Consider the following 20,754-nt stretch of genomic DNA (forward strand, 5'->3'; position numbering starts at 1 on the left):
TAGTGAAACTAAGCCACTGCAAGGGAACAGAGCTGAGACTGGTAGTGTATTCCCAGAGATTCCTGTCTGCATCCATCATGCCCTGCTCAGTTTTGCTGTGCCATACTAGACTGCAAATTAAAGAAACATACCCAGGTGTGGCATCTAGGGGGATACATCATAAAACTCAAAGAAGTACAATATTATAAAAAAAACCAATTATGGAAAGGTGCATTGGGGAGAGCTAAAATGAGAAGGAACAAGGTATACATTACTTCTGAGAATGAGAATGTACAGAATAGCTTTCAGAGTTTTGAAACTTACTGCTTGGATCCATTGGTCAGAAAGCTTTTATAGACACGTTGTTTGGATTTCAAAACAACAAGGTATTGAACAGGTATGTTGTGTGTGTGTGTGTGTGTGTGTGTGTGTGTATGTACTCTTGTTGAGGTAAACACTAGGCTACATGGCTTCTGGATTCCCTTCCTACTCTGGTCCATCTATGATGGACCAATGATACCAAAGGAAAATAGGGGGGTTTGGGATTGACAGTTATCTTGAGTTAGTTCTTAGATTTTACAGTCTGTTTTTGGTTTGAACCCACCCTTTCTAAGTATTGTTGCTGTTGGTGATGATGGTGGTGGTGATACCTAGCATTTGAATAATACTTTATGGTTTGCAAACTACTTCATATATATTCTCTCATTGGATTCTCACAACAACCCTGTGAGATAGATGCTATTATTATTCCTATTTTATGAAAGTTAAAACTGAGGCTGAAAGGTCAAGTGTGAAAGTCCCAGGGTCTCTTAGCTAGCAAGTGGCTGAGACAGAATTTTGAACTTCTGACTCCAAGTCCAGCACCGTATCTATCCACTGAGTAACTTGGCTGTCTAAATCAAATAAGAACCTTTTTACTCTTGTTTTTATAAGTTGTCTAAGCCTTCTTCTATTAAATCATCCTTGGATGCCTCCTTCAGATGTGCAGATGATTTTGGCTTCTTGAAAGTTGTAACACATGTCCTACTATGTCAGAACAGCTTGGATGATAGGACTAGAGGCAGACTCTGTGTCAGTCATCCCAGAACCAGGATTGCAAGGTTTGGAGAGACTCAGCTCCAGAACAATGATGGATATTTTTTAAGCATAGTAACTCATGGAGACCATTACCTATGATCCAGAGGGCTTTTGATTGACATCAGTGACAGATCATAGATGTTATGAAATTTTTTTTGTGTTTTTTTTTTTGTGAGGCAATTGGAGTTAAGTGACTTGGATAGGGTCACACAGCTAGCAAGTATCATATGTCTGAGGCTGGATTTGAACTCAGGTCCTCCCAACTCCAGGGCTGGTGCTCTAACCACTTTGCCACCTAATTGCCCCTGGAGGCTATGAAAGATTAAAGTGAGTGCATACTAAATGTACTAAAGTGTGTCTACATAAAGATTGCAAATCTTTGTCACACAAAAATAGGAGAGGGCTCTCCTTGCAGCCAGCATCAAAGCTTGTTAAGTTAGATCATTCCCAGGCTAAACTGACAATCTTTCCAGAGAAATGATACTGTACTGTTCACCTGACTTCATACATTCTCTTCCAACTCAAAATAAGAAACAGAACGAAACACCAAAATCTGTCAACAGATCAAAACACCAAAACCTTTCCATACATTTAATATTAAAGTGATTTTTGAACTGGAGGAGACCTTAGAGATCATCTGGTACAGCCTTCTTATATGACTGGTGAGGTAAAGAAGGTCCAGAGAGATGGAGGGACTTGCATAATGTCACTCAGGAAGCAAGTAGCAGATTTGGAATTAATACCTGGTCCTATCATTTCAGTTGTATTCTATGCTACTTCTATTGCTTATCATTAGATCTAATAATTCCATATTTTAAAGATTCCTTCTAATTCAGAATCATGGAGAAGGAAAAGTAGAAGAATCCTGAGAGATTATCTGATCCAAACCTTTCATTTTTACCAATGAAGGAACTGAGACCAGAGATGGTAAATGATTTGTCCAAGGTTAATCACCTAGTTATTGATAGAGATGAGGCTGGTGCTCAAGTCACCTGGTTTTTAGTCCAACTTTTTCTCTCTCTCTCTTTCTTTCTTTCTTTCTTTCTTTCTTTCTTTCTTTCTTTCTTTCTTTCTTTCTTTCTTTCTTTCTTTCTTTCTTTCCTTCCTTCCTTCCTTCCTTCCTTCCTTCCTTCCTTCCTTCCTTCCTTCCTTCCTTCCTTCCTTCCTTCCTTCCTTCCTTCCTTCCTCTTTCTTTCTGATAGTTGTGTGTGTAAGCACACATACACAGGTACTAATTACCTCAGGGCAGAAAGATTTTATGAATTTTTGGCTTAAACAACAATTGAAAATGGTGGTATGAAGGCTACCAGAAGTCAGAGAAACTACAATGCTGCTCTAAGAGTTTTGGTGCAGAATCAAAAGAAGAGGACAGCTAGCATTTACAACCTTAAAAGTCCTTTCGAAGGCCCTAGCACTGGCCATCAATCAAACAATAAGCATTTATTAATTACCTACTATTTATCGGATACTGTGAATATAAGTACAATTCAAAGAATGAATTGATCTCTACTTCATGGAGTTTACATTTGAATGAGGAAGACAACTTGTAACATACATGTATATATTTACAGCATAAATGTAAAATGAATAAATACAAATGAATATGAAGTAATTAGATATAAGGTGTTTGGGAGGGAGGGGACCCAGCAGTTGTGGGGGTTAGGGAAAAACCAGGAAAATCTTCATGCAGAAGATGGTACCCGAGCTGTTTCTTAAAGGAAGAGAGGAGCTGTATGAGGAAAGGGTAAGGAGGGAGTTCATTTCAGGTATGGGAGACAGCTGGTGCAAAGGCAAGTGTTGAATTCTTGCTGATGGTGAAATTTAGGGGCGTGGGCCATTAATGTATTTTGAACAAGTGAATAAGGTACACTCTGGGGCTTAACCCTGTCAGCCTGTGTAACTCTAATTGGCTGAGATGCTGTGCTTTCTACTGAGGATGGAGAAAGTTACATTATTCTTGATTTTAAACCAAGCACTACATGTATCCAATTTGCAAGGGACCAATAGAGCATTTATTACTGGGTTCCCCCAGCTTCTCTCCCTTTTTCATCTTTTGGCAACACGACCCTCTCTGGAAATTGAATTTTGAAATGCATCTGTCATTTCTGGTTTTTTTGAAAGAGTGGTCATTTGCAATTTTGAACTTTAAGGGCTGAAATATTCATTATATTTAATTTCCATCAAGGGTGTTCCTAAAAGCAAAATTACTTAATCAACTCAGTTTAGCTTCTTGTGTAGACCTAATTCAGAAAACTTTATCTTCATGAATTGTTATTGCAATTAATTTCTCCTTTTTTTTTCAGCAAGACTAGTTACAGTAATTAGATATTTTATAAAAATGAGTTACATTCATTCAGGCTAGCTTCACTTTTACATTTGATTAATCATATTACCATGGAGGTCTGGGGTTTGTCTCTAAGGAAAGTTTAATGACCTCATTTTAATTCTCCTCTTAACCACAGAGCAGGTATAAATGAACAGAAATAAAATTATCTCCCCCACCCCTTTCGGTCTTAAGATTATGTATGATGGATTTTCTCTGTGACTGACCCATTTACAAGGGGACTGTCTATCTGAGTCTAATTAGCTTCAGGGCTGAGAACCAAGGGTAAAGAAGACCTTGATGCTATACTCAGCATGATATCAAGAGATCAGAGTGGTTGGGTATAAATGCCAGTGGCTTTTTCATATCTTTGCATTATCATTTAAGTGGAATGAGAAAACACCCCTCCAACATCCAACTGCAGTTAGTTATCGACTAAAGGATTTTATTGGTGAGGAAAATCTTTCTTTATGTTCTAACTGAATATGGGAACTTTAAATATCCATCACTTTAATTAGCTCAGCTTTGGGAACTGGGCACTCCAGAAACCAAAGTCTAACGGATACTTACTGCTCCTCTTCTTCCTAACACAGTATCAAAAAGTGGGAAAGTTCATCTGATTTTGACACAGGAGATGACCTCAATATTTTATTGGCTCTGCCCAGGTTTGTTTTGGAAACTACTTTGATGTCCTGGCTTACTGGTTTTACTTCAGGTCAGCAGAAATAGAAAAGAGGTGTTTGATTTCAGCTCAAACTGGCTTGGTAGCTTTTTTTTTTAAATGCATTTTGTTAGTTTACGTTCAGGTTTTATAAAAAAAAATCTGTGTCTAGCAAATTAGTGTGGTTTGCTTTCTTATTGTTTACTGATTGGTTTGTTGTTACAAGTCCCTCTGAAAAGAGGTGCTGGGGACATGTTTAAACAAATTAAAGTGCTGCTCAATACTTACTGAACACCTTCTATGTTGGAGGAAGGCACTCAACTTCTGTGTGACTTTGGGCAAGTCATGTAAGTTCTTTGGGCCTCAGTTTCCTTTAGAATAAAGGGGTTGGACAAGATCACCTCTAAGATCCTTTGTGGCTACAAATCCATGATCATGCAAAGCCCTTTTTCCATCTGGTCTGGGATCTCTAGACTCACAGCTTACCTTAAAAGCAGGCTGTAATAAGAATGATGATGAAAAAGGAACTTAATATCACTGGAGGATACTGTCAAATGGGAAAAAAAGAAATAAAGAAATATCTAGTTTAGAATTAAGACATCAGTTGGTAGAGACTCACTCCATGGAGGAGACCTACACCAGAGTCTGTCCGGTGGAGTGCAAAAAGGAAGGAAGGGCAGAAATCCAGCAGGGCCTGTATTCGAAACCTGCCTCTGCCATTGACTAGTGGATGACCTTGAACTAGTTATTCAACATTTCTGAGCCTTGATTTTCTTAGTTTAAAGAGTTGGAGTGGATAATGTCAAAGGTCTCTGGTTCCAACCCTATGATCCTTCCAACACTGATACTCCATGTTCTAAAGGCATCTCTATCTCTAACAATCTATGACTCTATGAAGTTGGCAAACGGGCAGAGGCTTAGTGTGATGAGGGCAGAAGGCAGTCACAGCGACGTGAGGCCAGAGTGACCAAAGGCTGCCTGACGAGGCCTCCTGACCAAGCCCCACCTGGGGCTTCTCTCCTTCTTCCAGTTGCTGTAGCCCTGGCTGGTTTTTAAGAAAACTTGCTCTAATTAATTATTTATGACAGAGGTTTTCATGGAGACCTGGGATATAATTAAGGGCACTGAGTCCATTTCAATTTCCAAAAGCCAAATTCTTCTTCAGTGAAACTCAGGCTGATTTGCAATTTCTCAGCTCTAGTGTTTGTGGACTTAATTGAAATGCACAGGAAATTAGGGACTTGCCCAGCGCTCAGCCCCAGTGGTTAGAATGGGGTCATTCTCATTTTGGCAGAGGGAGAGGGCAGCTTGTGGGCTCAGATGCTACAATCCACTATGGCCTGATAGCAGGGGTAACCAACAAGAACCATCACCATTCCAAGGCCAGTTCTTTCTTAATGACATGTGAAGTTGCAGAGCCCTGTAAAGTCCCTTTCTTTAAAATGGGACTGGGGAAAGATGGAACAAAGCAGGAGGCTGCTTTATTGTAGCCAAAACTATATCTTGTGCTCAACTTTGACCTGCCCTGACCACCATCCCCTGGGAATAACCTGAAGCCTGATTCTTCATTTTAGCTCCTTTTGACAGCTGCTTCTAAGTATGACTACAATAACTTGGGTGTCAGATACTGGTATAGCTCAGAGGCTAATCTGCTCTCAAACTGAATTCCTCTCATGCCTCTGAATTATCCATTTTTAACCCTCTGAGTCCTGGAGGTAAATGTGTGACGTGTATAAAGTATGGTCTGTTAAGGTAAAATACAGGTTTTTGTTGTTAAGTTGTGTCTGACTTTTCATGACCCCATTGGGGGTTTTCTTAACAAAGATGTAGGAGTGGTTTGCCATTTCCTTCTCCATTTCATTTTACAGATGAGGAAACGGAGGCAAAAAGGTTAAGTGACTTGCTTAGGGTCACACAGCTAGCAAGTGACTGAGGCCAGATTTGAACTCATGAAGACGAGTCTTCCTAACTCTAGGTCCAGCATTCTATCCACTGAACCACCTAGCTGTTTCAAAATATAAGTACTCTGCCCCAGGTACACTGGACTTTAGCCAAAATTATTTTGAAGGGGCCAGTTATTACCATAGCAGCAATGTTATAAGTGGGCACTGCATTTTTAGGTAGATAAAATTTCAAATATAAATGCTTATACAGAGATCTAAGCTTACAATAGGGAATTGTGAGCAGTAAAAGAGACTGCTAATGTATACCATATATTATAGGCTACTTTAAAAGGAAATTATGCTATGGAAACCAGAAACCCCAAGTCACTAGAGAGAGTCCATTCCACAAGCATTTATTAAGCACCTATTAGCTATAAGGCTCTGTACCAGGTACTGGAGACACAAGGGTAAGAAATGAATGTAGCCCTTATCCTCCATAAACTTATACTCTAATGGGGGAGTACAGCATATCTACAAGTAAGTATGACACAAGGTAGAAAGTGCTTTATAAGAACTATGAGGAGAGAAACATTGGCTTCAGGTTGGGGATGAGGGAAGATCTTAGAGTTAAGGTAAACCAATTAGGAGGCTCTTACAATAGTTCAGACAAGAAATAAGTGCCTGACTTAGGGTGTTAGGTAGGCAGTTGGAAGATGTTGCCAAGGAAGAATTCCTTCCTTGATAGAAAGTAAGAGTCAAGAGTTAGTGCTAACTCCAGGATTATGAACTTCCATGACTATGAGGATGTGTGTGTGTTCGTCCTTCGTTGCTGAAGAAGACCATGCCAGCAGAGAAATAATGACATGACTTGCACTTGACTTTTGTTTGGAGTGAGGGAGGGTTGACTATGAGAACAGTGTTGCCATCAATTGGAATACTGCATGCAGATTAGAAAGAAACAAGGAAAGGTCTTGGAGGAAAATGATAAGCTCAGTTTTGGATGTGCTGAATTTGAGTTCCAAATAGGACACAGCAGTGAAAATGTCCATCGAAAGAAAGGCTTGATGCTCAGGGATGATGTACAGATTTGGGAGTCATCTACATAGAGGTGATATTTGAAGCCATGAGAGTAAGTGAAATTACCAAGAGGAGAGCAAAGAGAGAAGAGAGACCAGGACAGAGTTCTTGGGTGCCACTAATACTTCAAAGATGGGAGGGGGATAATGAATGAGAGAAGGATACTGAGGATACAGGTAGGAGGAAAACCAAGAGAGATCAGTGTCATGGAAACCACAGGAACATATAACAAAAGGAGGTGTCAGTAGTGTGAAATGCAGAAAGATCAAAGAAGATGAAGTCTAATGTAAAAAGGTCATTGACTTTGTCAGGTCACTGACAACTTTAGGGAAAAATGGTTTAGTGAAGAGACAGGAATGGAAGGCAGATCACTGAGGCTGGAAGCCGGTGAAAAACTGGGAATTTTATCTGTTAGTGAATAAAGAAATGGAGAGTACAAGGAGGTGGCAGTGTGAGAAGCTGAAAGTAGTGAGTCCTCACTAAGTAGAATGACATTCTGGAAAAAGGACTAGAAGAAAGGTAAGCTCCTTCCCCTCCGGGAATCCCCCAGCCTACAGTTTAAAACCTAGCTAGAAATGAGGACTTTCAGATGAGTTGGACACTGTTTCTGGCACGTACAAATCACACTATTGTCCACATTAAGGACAGGTACAACTCATCTCTTCAGAGAAGTGGTTCTCAAACTTTTTGATTTCAATACCCCTCTACACTTCTAAAAATTATTGAAGCCTTTCTTCAAAGTTTTTATTTATGTGGGAGATATTTATGTTTACCGCATTAGAAATGAAAACATCCTAGTATTATTATTAAAATAGCTTTGATTTTGCAGGCTCTCTGAAAGGGTCTTGGAAGCTCATATTCCACAGACCCCACTTTGAGGACTACCACTCTTGAGAAATGAAGTGATGGATAAATACTGGTCCAATGTGTGACTTTATAGAAGGACGAAAGTAATTGATCTGAGTGAGATGACAGGGTTTCAGTCAAATTCCCACACATTGGACAGTGATAGAACTTATGGAAGTTGGGCCTAAAGTTGAAAAGAAACCCTCAATTTTTTCTTTTCTTTTTGCCTTAATGTTCAAGAAATAGCTAGATGGAACAATGATCTTAATTCCTCTATGCTATGAATAAAAGCACCTCTGTAATTCATTCATTTAAAATGCTTTTTATTCAATTTCTTCTATATGCCAGGCATTGGGCTAGGCTCTGGAGATTCAAGGATGACTAAAGAACAGTCTCTGACTTCCAGGAAGTCTGGGTGTAGGAGTGGAAGAACAACATGTACACAAAAAATATAAGGCAAAATAAATGCATAGCATATATGCAATAATGTGTAAAAATTATATGACACTTCTACTATCCTCTGTCCTGGCCAGAGCTCATCTGGAGTATTGCAGTCAATTCAGGGAATTGCATTTTAGGAGAAGACATTTCAGAAAGACTGGAATAGCCCTCTGGGAGGTCGACTAGAATGGTGGGCGTTAGAAACCCTATCATGCAAGGATTGGTTGAGGAAGCCAACAATGTTTGAAGAAGAGATTTAGATAGGCCATGACTGCTATCTTTAAGTATCTGAAGGATTGTCATATCGGACTTTTAATAAATTCCATGGAACTTCCTCTCTCTTCACCTTTGTCTCTTGGCTTCTTTCGCATCTCAGTGAAAACACTAACTTCTCTGAGAAGTCTTCTTTCTAATCCCTTTTAAAGCTGAAGCATTCCCTCTAGGATTACCTTCAATTAACTTGATCATATCTTGTTTGTAGGTAGTTGCTGGCATGCTGTTTCCCCCACTGGATTCTGTGAGCTCCTTGAGGACAGGAACAGTTTCAATTTCTTTCTTATTTTTTCATAATACTGGCATTTACATAATACCTACTATACACCAAATATAAACTATAAACCCTTTACAAATATCATCCCATTTTTACCTTCACAACAAATCTAAGAGGGAGCTGAGGAAACTAAGACAAATAGAAGGTAAGTGACTTGTTCAAGGTTACAAAGCTAAGCGTCTGAGATGGTTAGATGTTTAACTCAAGTCTTCCTGATTCCAGGTCCAATGTACTGTTCACTGCTTCATGTGCCTTTCTTTGTATCCCCAGAGTTTAGTACAATGTCTGGCACATCGTAGGCATTTAATGCATGCTTGTTGACTTGACCTGACTTGTCCCGTTTGGCTCCAGAGGGAAGAAATGGGTAGAAGCAATAGGTGGAAACTTTAGAGGATCAGATTTCATTTTAATGTAAGGAGAAACTTCCTGGCACTAAGAACTGTCCCAACGTGATATAGACTACTTTTTAAAGTAGTTCTCCATTACTAGGGCAGCTAGGTGATGCAGTGGATAGAACTCTGGGCTTGGAATCAGGAAGACATCTTCAAGAGTTCAAATCTGGCCTCAGACCCTTACTAGCTGACCCTGGGCTGCGTCACTTAACCCTGTTATCTATAAAATTACTTGGAGAAGGAAATAGCAAACCACTCCAATATCTTTGCCAAAAAAACTCCAAATGGGATCATGGAGAGTAGGACATGACTGAAATGACTCAACAACCTCTCCATTCCTGGAGATCTTCAAGCAGAAGCTAGATGTTAACATATGGGGGATATGGTAGAGGAGATTTCTATTAAGGTACAAGTTGGATTAGAGGCCCTCCAAGGTCATTCCCAACCTTGAGATTCTGTGACTACAAGACTAGATGCCCTCAAGGATCATTTTCCATGACTTTATGTTCTTTATGTTCAAAGTTGGATAACCTGATCCTTTGAAGTTTGGGGGAAGTTTTCTATAATCTCCACTGGCCAGTACTTGAGATCTCAGCCCTTTCCAACATGTTTTCAATACAGTGGCTACTGAGCTAACCACAGCCAAGTTAAAATAACTTTTAATTAACATTTAAGAATAGGAACCTGATCATGCAAATTCTTCTGCATTTTTTTAACTGTGGCTGATTGTTCTTGATGAAACATGATAAAAATAGACTCAGTATGTGTGCATGTTGACGTGGATCTCCTTGTGCTTCCTGTACTGCTCTCCCCTCCCCCAGACCCTTGGTGTCATACTCCCTTACTGTACATTGTTCAAGAGCAGTCAAATACCTGTGAGATGTCTCTGGGGAGAAAGGTAGCAACATGAGCTAGCCTACAGTTATTTACAGCGTCCCCTATAATTATAAGATGATAGCATGTGACCTAATCATGGGGAAAATTAATACTTGAGTTAAATCAAATAATCTCCCTGCCTAGAATGAAATTCCTATCCCTCTCATATCCCTCCACTCCTATTTGCCTTTCATGTCTGATTGTAATAAGACTGCTCTTATAAATCCTCTGGTGGCCTATATCAATGTGCAGTGCTCTATTAAAGCTAGGCCTGAGAAGTGCATTACATATTATCCTCTTACCCTTCAGAAGATGGCACTGCTTTTTCTCTGGGTGTCTTATTTTATGCATATAAAATGGGGATCTGGACTGAGGCTAACTGGGACAAATGAGGGGGATAATTTCATTCCCTGTGCACGTAGGAAAAGTTGTGCTAATTAGCATTTTGTCAGGCAGAAAGCTTCCAAAACTTGAATTTCAGATAATTTCTCAGGCCAAATTTTCTGTGTAGTAGCTTCTGGTTGAGGTAGAAGGTACTCAGAACAAAATAGCACACCAAATAAAGGACTGTTGGTGATGGTTATTTATCATTCTTCCTCCTTTTGGGAGAGAAAGTCCTTGGCCTCACAGAGTTTTTGCAAACCAAATTATTTGGTCAAATCATTCCCCTTTCACTTATTTATAGGTCTTGGGAAGGTGTGGTGCCAAAGAGAAACCATTTCTCTTTCTCTCAGCATGACACATATTTATGCATGCATGCACGCACACACATACACATATATGTACATGCACATACATATGTGTGTATGCATATGCATGTGTATGTACACATACATACATGCATATTTGCATACACACACAAATGAAGCCCCAAACCCCAAAATGAAGCAAGTCAAAGATTCTTAAGAGGCAGAGGTGAAGAAGGATTCAATCTCAGAAGCGATGGTACACCACTGTGCAAGGGTACAGAGGTAGGAGATGGAATGTCTTGTATGAAGCTTGTTCCTATGTATGGATATGCCACCATATCTTCTTGGGAGAGGAAAACAAATTTTAACCTCTATAGTGCTTTGAGTGACTTTATTATGTGATGGGAGTATAGGTTCTAGTGCTGGAAGGCACTTAAGAAATCATCTAATTCAATATCCATATTTTACCAATTAGGAAACTGATACAGAGTTTAAGTGACTTGCTTCATTTTCTCTGCCTCCAGTCTCTTTTTCCTCCAATTGAGTCTTCATATAGCTGCCAAAGTGATACTAGTAATCATACCATCATCCCCCTTCAGTCTTAAATGGCTCCCTATTTCTTCCCAGGATAAAATACAAAATCTTTACTTTGGCATTTAAAACCCTCCTGGCAACCACCTAGACTTCTAGCCTTATTTCTTATCACCTCACTTTACATACTCTCCCTTCCAGTCAAACCAACCAATTAATCATTCTTCATATAATTCATATCCTCTACTAGGACAGCAAGGAAGCCAGCCTCTCACACATCCTCCAACCCCCAACCTTCCTACGCTAGGGCTGTTTCTTATTCTGGGACAACCCAAAGGGACTCATTTCTGTCAGCAATAGTGAAGCCAGTGAGGCCTGAGTTTTTCAAAAGCAATAGTGGGGTCAGTCTGGCATGTCTGATTTATATCTCACCTCTGATATACACTATAGCTGGAATTGAATTCTTATTTACCTTTGCTTTTCAGAATCTAACTTTTTCATTTTTTTGGTAAAAAAATAATATATACATATATGTTATATTAATTTTCAACTATTTCTTTCCCCTTTTCAGAAAGATATTCCCTATCTCAAAAAATAAAAATGAAGGGAAGAATGCAATTCTTTAAAACTAATCAATACAGAGAGCAGATACAGTATTCCATGCCCATTTAGCTTTCTTCAAATCATAGCTCAGATGCCATCTCCTCCCTTTCCTGATTCTCCCCTCCCCACCTTGCTAGCATTCTCTCTTAAAATGCCCATCACTCTACTTTGTATTTACTTATGCACGTTTTATTGCCTTTCCATTCTCTCTAGTAGAATGTGAACTCCTTCAAGTCAGAGACTCTTCATTTTTTTCTTTGTATTTTCAACACCTAGTATATGCCTGGCACATAGTAGGTGTTCAATACATATTTGTTGAATTGATTTGAATCACACAGGTAATATATAACAAAGTCCTATTTCTATGACTCCAAATCATCCCAATACTTTCAATGGGTAGTGAATAGTCTTCAGTGTTACCCATTTAATAAAGTAAACATGTATTCAGGACATTGTGGTATAGTTCCTGTCCTCCCACATTAAATAAGACTGACAGAAGTCTATCAGGTGCTTATTCTTCAGTAGGAGCAAAAATTAATACTGATTTGTCTGTTCTCCAAAATGTGATCCATCTCTCCCTCCCATCTTTCCCTTCATTTTATCTATGCATCTACTCAGCAAACAAGTAAATGATTTTCCCCATCGTTTTGGCCACTTTAATTTACTTATCAGGTTCTCCCCGCCCAGAAGTAATTGGATCATTTCAATCATTATTTTAGGGAAGGAATTCTTCACTTCACTTTGCAAATGGGGGAAAGAAGCAGAGGGAGCAAGCATTTATTAAGTGCCTGTGTACCAGGCACTGTGCTAAATATGTTACAAATTTTATTCTACTCCTCATGAGTGTAAGGTAGATGCTATTAAGATCCCCATTTAACAATTGAGGAAATTGAGGCAGACAAAAGTTAAGTAACTTGCCCGGTGTTACATCGCTAGTAAGTGTCTAAAGCAAGATTTGAACTCAAGTCTTCCTGACTGTAGGCCAGGTGATCAGTCTACTGTGCCAGCTACTGAATTCTGAAATGGTGATTTCAATGAAGTCTGCCCAAGAAGCAATGCTGGGCATTTATTTTTTGGTAGTGATAAGAGAACTGGAAACAAAGTGAATGGCCATAGATTGGGGACTAGTCAAACAAGTTCCAGTGCATGAATGCAATGTAATATTATTACACTGTAAGAAATTGTGAATATGATGAATATAGAGAAGTATAGGAAGACTTAAATAGGAAGACAGATACAAAGTGAAGTAGGTAGAACCTGGAAAACAATAGACATTGTTTTCTATCATGGCTACAATTAGATAGATAGAAAAATCACAGCAACAAAATGATTAAAACTGCAAAATCTTGTTATCCCAAAGAAAAAAATGCGAATTTTTCACTTTTCCATCAGTGGTTCTGCTCAGTTTCAACTCCAAGACACATCTTGCCTCCCCTTGGATAAACTGATCGCATGAAATCTCATCGTCATGCCCAATTGGCTCAGCTTTTGATATTCAAGGCCTCTCCCCTCGGATTGGAAGGCTGGAGGGTGGAGCAATAAAGCCTTCCTTTTTAGAGTCCTCAGGAAGAGAGAGTGAGGATGGTGACTTGGCACAGCCCTGCCTCACTTAAATCCAATTCCCCTGAAAAATCATGACATCACCTTCCCTAGGTCATGGTCCTCTTTGGAAACCAAGGACAAACAATAGCAGATCTTTCCAGTGGGAGTTCTGCCCGGTTTTAACCTCAGTGACCCCCACCTTTTCAGCTTCCTTTTACATATTGTCTTCTCCCATTATATTGCAAACTCCTAGAGGCCAAGGACTGTCTTTTTTTTTTTTTTTTGCATTTTCAGCACTTAGCATAGTATCTGGCACAGGGTAGGCACTTAATAAATGTTTATTGAATTGCATTAAACTGAAAAAGAGCCTTCAGGAACACTACATATGTCAGATTTTTTGGAATGTTTATTAATTCTGCTGTACTCCCCCCACCCTTTTTTATACTTTTATTATAAAGGTTGGTTTTCTCAGAGAGGGAGAGGGCAGTGAAACATTGAGGAACAATAGATGTTATAAAAACAAAGTAGATCAACACAATTTTATTGGGAAAAAAAAGGACACTGCTGGAGTTAGAAGCATCCATCACTATCTTGCCTCCTAGATTTCTTGCTTGGGCTCAGTATTTTTGAGGATCTCTTTCTGATTTTATCCTCTTTAGTTTCTCCTTTAGCCTCCCTCCTTAAGTCTTTCCCTACCAAAACCAAACTAATGAAAACATACCTGGTTAAGTCCTGGGCTTGGGTGTGATCCCTAAAGTGACTGAGAAACCAATGTTGCCCTAGAGACAGGCCTGTCATCTCAGAAGGAGAAGCAAATCCATTTCTTCTTTGCCAATCTCCATCCTCTCTGGTCTGCTCTAATTTTCCCTTCTTACTTCCTGCTGGGCTAGAACATTCTCCTTGGGGGTGACAAGCCTGTCAGTGGAATCAAGGAAAGCCAGCAAGACCCAAGAGTTGGGAATGGGAAGGAAGAGGGGCTCTCTGCAGGGAGCCCAAAGAACTCTCCCTTTGAATGACAAGGAATTAAGAACCCCTGAAGGGGATGAGCTGGTGTGCTTCACCAGGGAAGAAAATCCTCATTTCCTCTCTTGCTGTCCTGGCACCTTTCCAAGTGTGGCCCCTTTTTACAATGAGCTGAATGGCTCTATTTCACTTTTGTATCTGAAATGTGGATTTTTGAATGCAGATGACATGTTTTGATTCCGTGCGGTGGTATTTGTTCTAGAATCATCACATTTTAACCTCAAAAACTCAATGAGTTTCAGTGCAGTGCCAGTTTGTTTTTTTATTTTTTTTTCTGGGCCATTTCCCAGGGCATAAAAATGCATTTCAGGCCCCAAGGAGGCCAGGAAGTAGAAAGCGCAGAAATCTTGTTCAGCTCTGTCTCATTATTTAAAGTGAATTAACAAGCGGAAACTTTTTACCTGTGCCAGTCATGGGGAAACAGCCCAGATGGGATTTCTGTACCTGCCTGAGATGAAATTCTGTTGCCCCCTGGAATAAATTACAGGGGTCACTTTTCAGAAGGTTTCAGGATAATAGCCCTGTAAATCCCCCACCATTTAATCTATGCCCTCAGGGATCTCAGCTCCAAGGAGTCAGCCTAGCTTGCCTTTCTTCTTTTTCCCCATTAGACAAAAAGCAAACAAAAACAGATCTTCAAGTTGGGGAAGATCCACATTTTCCAAACCATTTAACTTGATTCTCTGGCTGATTCCGCTTTCATGAGCCTGATGCAAGCTCAGACTGATAAGCTTCTCGGAGCCATCCTTACGTAAAAGATTGGTCTCCATCCCACCTCTCCTCCTCCCACTCTTGCTGGGGCCAACATGGACAATCCCCACAGGCTGCCACTGCTTTGCTCCGTCTGGTATTAGGCTAACTCCAGAGGAATCTCTGGGCTCCACAATTGGGTGGTTCCCCACTTCCCCACTAGATGGCATCCGTTTTTCACTCAGATGCTAACAGGAGACGATGGTGGTTGTCACAAGGCATCCTGTGAGAGGTTCACACCTGAGACTTCAATGGTGTACTTGCTCACTGCAGTAAATCATACACAGCTTTTGTCTTCTGGGTAGGACATGCCTTCCACGCACCACCTGTAGAACCTAATGTTTTTGTCTGGGGAAACCCCTCCCCCTCAAGAAATAGAGATCAAAGCTCCAAGCAAATGTGAAATACTGAAAAAAAAAAAAACAGAAAGAAAGAAAACAGCTGAACTTGGATTCAGAAATCTGAGGTCAAGCCCCAGTTCCTATGTTTACTGATTAGTCAGTCAATGACCATCTATTAAGCACCTACTATGTGCTAAGGACTGGGCATACAAAAAGAGACAAAAAACAGTCCCTTTCCTTAAGGATCTCAACAATTTATTAAGGGGGGACAAGAAGCAAACACATACATACAAACTACATATGGGATAAATAGGAAATAACAGATAGAAGACACTAGAATTAAGAGGAGCTGAGAAAGGCTCCTTGTAGGTCAGATTCTACTTGGGACTTGAAAGAAGTGGGAAACCAGGAGGAAGAGTTGAGAAGGGATAACATTGTATGCCCTTAGGCAACTCTCCTTACCTCTCTAAACCTCAGTCTCTTCATCTATAAAATGGGGATAATAATATTAGTACTACCTGATTCACAGGGTTGCCAGGGGAAAAGTATCATGTAAACTAATGAGATGTACACCATCCCTAGTACTACTACCACTACTACTACCACTGCTACCACCACCACTATTACCACCATGACTACTGTTGTTGTTCAGTTGTTTAAGTCATATCTGACTCTTCATAGCTTCCATCTGAGGTTTTTTTGGCAAAGATACTGGAGTGGTTTGCTGTTTCCTTCTCCAGCTCATTTTACAGATGAGAAAACTGAGACAAACAGGTTAAGTGACTTGCCCAGGGTCACACAGTTATAAGTGTCTCAGACCAGATTTGAATTCAGGAAGATAAATTCAAATCTCCTCTTCTTCTTCCTCCTCTTTCTCCTCTTAACATTCCCCGTCATTTGAGAAATTTATAGAAAGCCCCTAGAAAAGTTAATTTGAGTTGTCTAAAGTCACGTAGCTACTGACAGAGTTGGGACTTAAGCCTAGGTCTCTTGATTTCCTGTCCAGTGTGCCTTCTACAGCACCATACAGGAAAACATCACACCCAGGCAGAAAATGACCTGGAGTGGTTTGGGACCTTAGTAATGGCTCTAGAGTTTAATAACTTGGGGCACTGTATGCTTCCTTACAGATAGTCCTTTTATCACACTTACTGTATGATAATCATAGAATTATCATATAGATATCATAAATAGAGAATATGTTTGTAGGAACTCCCTATGAATATCTCTGGGGTATCTTCTTCATTGGTTCTGCTACATTATAACTCCCTTTCCTTTATGAAAGAACACAAATCTCCTGTTCATTGAGCACCCTTTCAGGAAGCAATCTCCCTCCTGTGACTCCACACTTTTTCTCTTCAGTTAGCTAGATTATGAACTCCTTAAGGGCAGGGATTGTGTCTCCCTCGGAGGTAGCATGGGAGACTGCACTGGGTTTGGAGTGAAAAGATCAATTTTCAAATCCTAGTGTGGTCCATTATAACCTATATCACCTTGAGCTGTTGACCTCACTGGCCATCAGCATCAGTGGGAGACATCAGAGTAGCTGACCTCTAAGATCTCTTCAAGCTCTAAGTATATGATTCTCTGATCATTTTTTTTGTCCTCCCAGCAGTGTCTAGCACAAGTGCTTACACTTGGAAGGTGCCTAAGCATACTTATTGAAATGGATGGATCCTTCGCTCTTCAATCAGAGAACACTGGTTTGAATCCTGGGTCTGTCAGTTATGACCTATGTGACATTGGGTTAATTACATGTATAGAGGAAAGAGCACTGGGTTGGGAGTCACAAGATCTGGTTTCAAACAAACTCCTGTCATTTAGTACCTTTGACTTGGGGTCTAGTTGCAGCAACTCTCTAGGCCTCATTTTCCTCATCCATAAAATGAGGTGTTTGGCCTACATGGCCTCCTTCTAGCTCAAAATCTAGATTTTAATTTCTTTGAGATTCAGTTTCCCCGACTGTAAAGTGACCGTATTAGACAAGGACTCCTTGTAGAATGTAAGCTCTTTATGGGAAAAGGGCTGTTTCATTTTTCTGTCTCCAGTGTCTAGCTGCTAGGGGTGGGGAGTCTGCAGCCTCTAGACCACAGGTGGCCTTCTAGTTCCTTGGGTGTGGCCTTTTGACTGAGTTCAAGTTTTACAGAACAAATCCTTTTATTAAGGGGATTTATTCTGGGAAGTTTGGATTCAGTCAAAGGCTGCACTTGAGGACCTAGAGGACCATATATGGCCTCCAGGTCACAGGTTCCCCACATCTGGTAGCATATAGTAAGCATTTAATAAATGGCTTGTGAGTTAAATCCTCATTCTCTGATCCAAAAAAGCTTTATGCCACTTAATCTAAAACTTTGACTTACTCTCCATAGAGAATTTAGTCATAGGACCACAGAATGTTAGATCTTAGAGAACCTTTAGGTCAGACTCCTACTTTTACAGAAGGGAAATTGAAACTGAGAAAGCTTGAGCGATTTTTCTAAGGTCGCATAGCTAGCAAATAGGATGCAGATATTCAGGTTTCTTGTAGTCCATACATAATTAGCATAGTGGTAGGCACATAATAGGCACTTCATAAATGTTCATTGGCTGACTGATCATTACCCTGTATCTTTATCCACTTTTGCCAATTGTTCCTTGATGTAGCTAACTCTCCATTAACTATGACCTTGGCTCAGAGACTTAAGTAAGTTTGAATATTCAAGACCATTCTATCTCTTCTTTCTCCTCAACCCCTACCCTTCCTACTTTCTAAATATGATATGATAATATTTATAACACTAGTAGATTCTAAAAACTTCTGGTCATGACATCTTCTACATGAAGTTTTCTCTTTTTTTAGAGTCTGATTTCCCCAGGTCCCAGGCAAGAGGTCAGGGTAGGAGGCAGAGAAACAAGTGAGAACATGGTCTGCCTGATCAAAGTGGCAGACGCTGAAGGTTTAAGAAACCAGAGAGCAGGCAGTCTCCTGCAGTCTTTGTTGGCTGGCCAGCTACAGGACAAACCCTGGGGATGTTTCCTTCCTAAGGATATGTGTATAAAATTCCACTGCTCAAAGTTATCTCTGATCTATCCTATGCAATCACACACACAGCACACAGTACTGCCATGTACAGTTGATGAACATTGTGCATGAGATCCTCATTGCTTCAGCAAAGCAAACATCACCTGTCAAACTATTTGTGCTTCTGAAATAGTATCCAAGCCACTCTATCCCAGGAACTATGCGAGTCTGCAGCCATCCTTCATGTGTGACAAACGCCACTAGGTTGACTACCAATTCTAGCAAACCGTCTGATCGGCCTTGCCCCAATCAGATTGTTTCTTCAGCACAGTCTCCTGCTCCCTTCCACGTTGCAGAGGTACTGTACTGGTGGCCCTAGAGTTTTGCTGGTTCATGAATCATTCTCCTTTCTTCCTTCTAGTCTTTGTTATATCATTATCTATCAAGTTCCTTCTATCTGCCAAACAGGGAAACAGAGACAAGCCATATCCAACGTCCATGAATAACAAATACAAGGCTCATCCCTGCATCACTGCACTGATGGATTGGTACTTACAGTGCTCGTGGTGAATTCGGGTGGGTTGTCATTCACATCTGTCACTGTAATGATGGCTGTCGCGGTATTTGAGAGGCCGTAGTTAAGGTTTCCTTCCATATCTGTGGCCTGAACGATGACTGTGTATTGCTGAACTTTCTAGAAAAAAAGCAGGAGAGGGAAATCCAGTCAGTACAGCTCGTTTTGTTTCCTAGTGTCGAGCTTTCACAAAGAAAAATATTCCACAGAATAGGGCTCAGTAAAGGCATTTCTTGTTGGTGTAGAGTTTGCTCTACAAGTCTCGAGGTTCTCACTAAGGCTCTCCCTATTTACTCTTTCTTGATGAAGGATACTCTTATTCATTTGCAGGGAGGGCAGAGAAAAGGGAATATGCATTATATAGTGCCTACTATGTGCCAGGCACCATGCTAAGCTCTTTACAAATATTATCTCATTTGATCAGCTGCAAAGAGTAAGAACAGTTTATGATGAAAGTTCGGCACAGTATGCTCAGAGAGAAGTGTACACTTAGGTATATCACAGACCAGGCTAGAAGAAAAAAAAGTCTGGAGACTGAGTGGTGAATAATACCATGGAGCTCAGAATTTGTATTCTCTTGGGAAAAGCTTCAACAACTTAGCTGATTTTGGGGGGAAATCAGCAAAGTTAAGTAGAAAATCTATAGTCGGTGTCCTGGGAATTCTCTGAGAGAAATGTCCTCTTTGGTATTTAAGCCTGTCCAAATCCAGTCCAGGTCAGATATATAAAAGAAAATGGAACCCCAAATCAAAAAGAAAACCCCAGAACCCAAACCCAACCCAGCTCCCAAATATCAACCTGCCCCCCTTTCTTTGCAGGTGCAAAGAGCCAAAGACAATTTCTGTTTGAAAATTTCATCCTGAAGGAGCAGTTAGCATTCAGGCACAGGTGTGATTTTTAAAAAGCAAATAAACCTTGATGGAATGAATGCATTTTATTAGGCATTGAAGAATTCTTACTTCTCCTCTCCCTCTAACCCTCACTGGGAGTCCATTAGGACTGAATTTCCATCTCAGTGCAAAAGATCTAGCCTTTTCCAAATATTCTTTCCAGACTAACGTTTGAAAAATGAGTCTGGTCAACCCTGAACCTGAGCTCATAATGGACCAAAGGGGTGGATTTTTCTGTGGCTCTGAAGAACTAAGGTGTCTTCTAAATAAAAGCACTTGCATACCAATACACTTTTCCTTACCTTTTCTTCGCCCAAATCATTTTTCAAAGAGAAAATTGGGATTTGGCAGAAGAATAACTCCGGGTTGGTTCTGTCAAAGAACAGGGCTCTCCTCTGCTTTGGAAATATCTCTCAGTGGATAACATTCATGTGTCAGAGACATAGACCTGGATCCTCCAAGGAGTTAGGGGAGCAGGGTACTTCTCAACCATTTTAACTCTCTAATCCTTATGAACTTGCTACAATGTCAACATCAACAAATGTCTGGGCTCATGGAGCCCTGTGTTAGGCACTGGGGAGAAAAATCAATGCACAGCAGAGCTACAGTTCAGCCCTTAAAGATCTTAGTGTCTCTGGGGAGAGACCTGTTTTTTTTACTCTTCATACTGCGTGCTCAGGTCAGACTAGAGGATTCATTGTTTTC

General features: G+C 40.3%; 1 protein-coding gene across 1 annotated transcript in view; it reads right to left on the reverse strand.

Annotated features, from left to right (window-relative positions):
* Nucleotides 1–20,754, reverse strand: part of CDH4 (cadherin 4) — a 1,168,514-nt gene that overhangs the window by 84,070 nt on the left and 1,063,690 nt on the right. The window contains exon 8 of the mRNA XM_072633380.1: nucleotides 19,142–19,279. Coding sequence (XP_072489481.1) covers nucleotides 19,142–19,279 — 138 coding nt within the window. The remainder of the gene's footprint in view (nucleotides 1–19,141; nucleotides 19,280–20,754) is intronic.

The sequence above is a fragment of the Notamacropus eugenii genome, chromosome 1 (assembly GCF_028372415.1).
Source record: "Notamacropus eugenii isolate mMacEug1 chromosome 1, mMacEug1.pri_v2, whole genome shotgun sequence".
NCBI lineage: Eukaryota > Metazoa > Chordata > Mammalia > Diprotodontia > Macropodidae > Notamacropus > Notamacropus eugenii.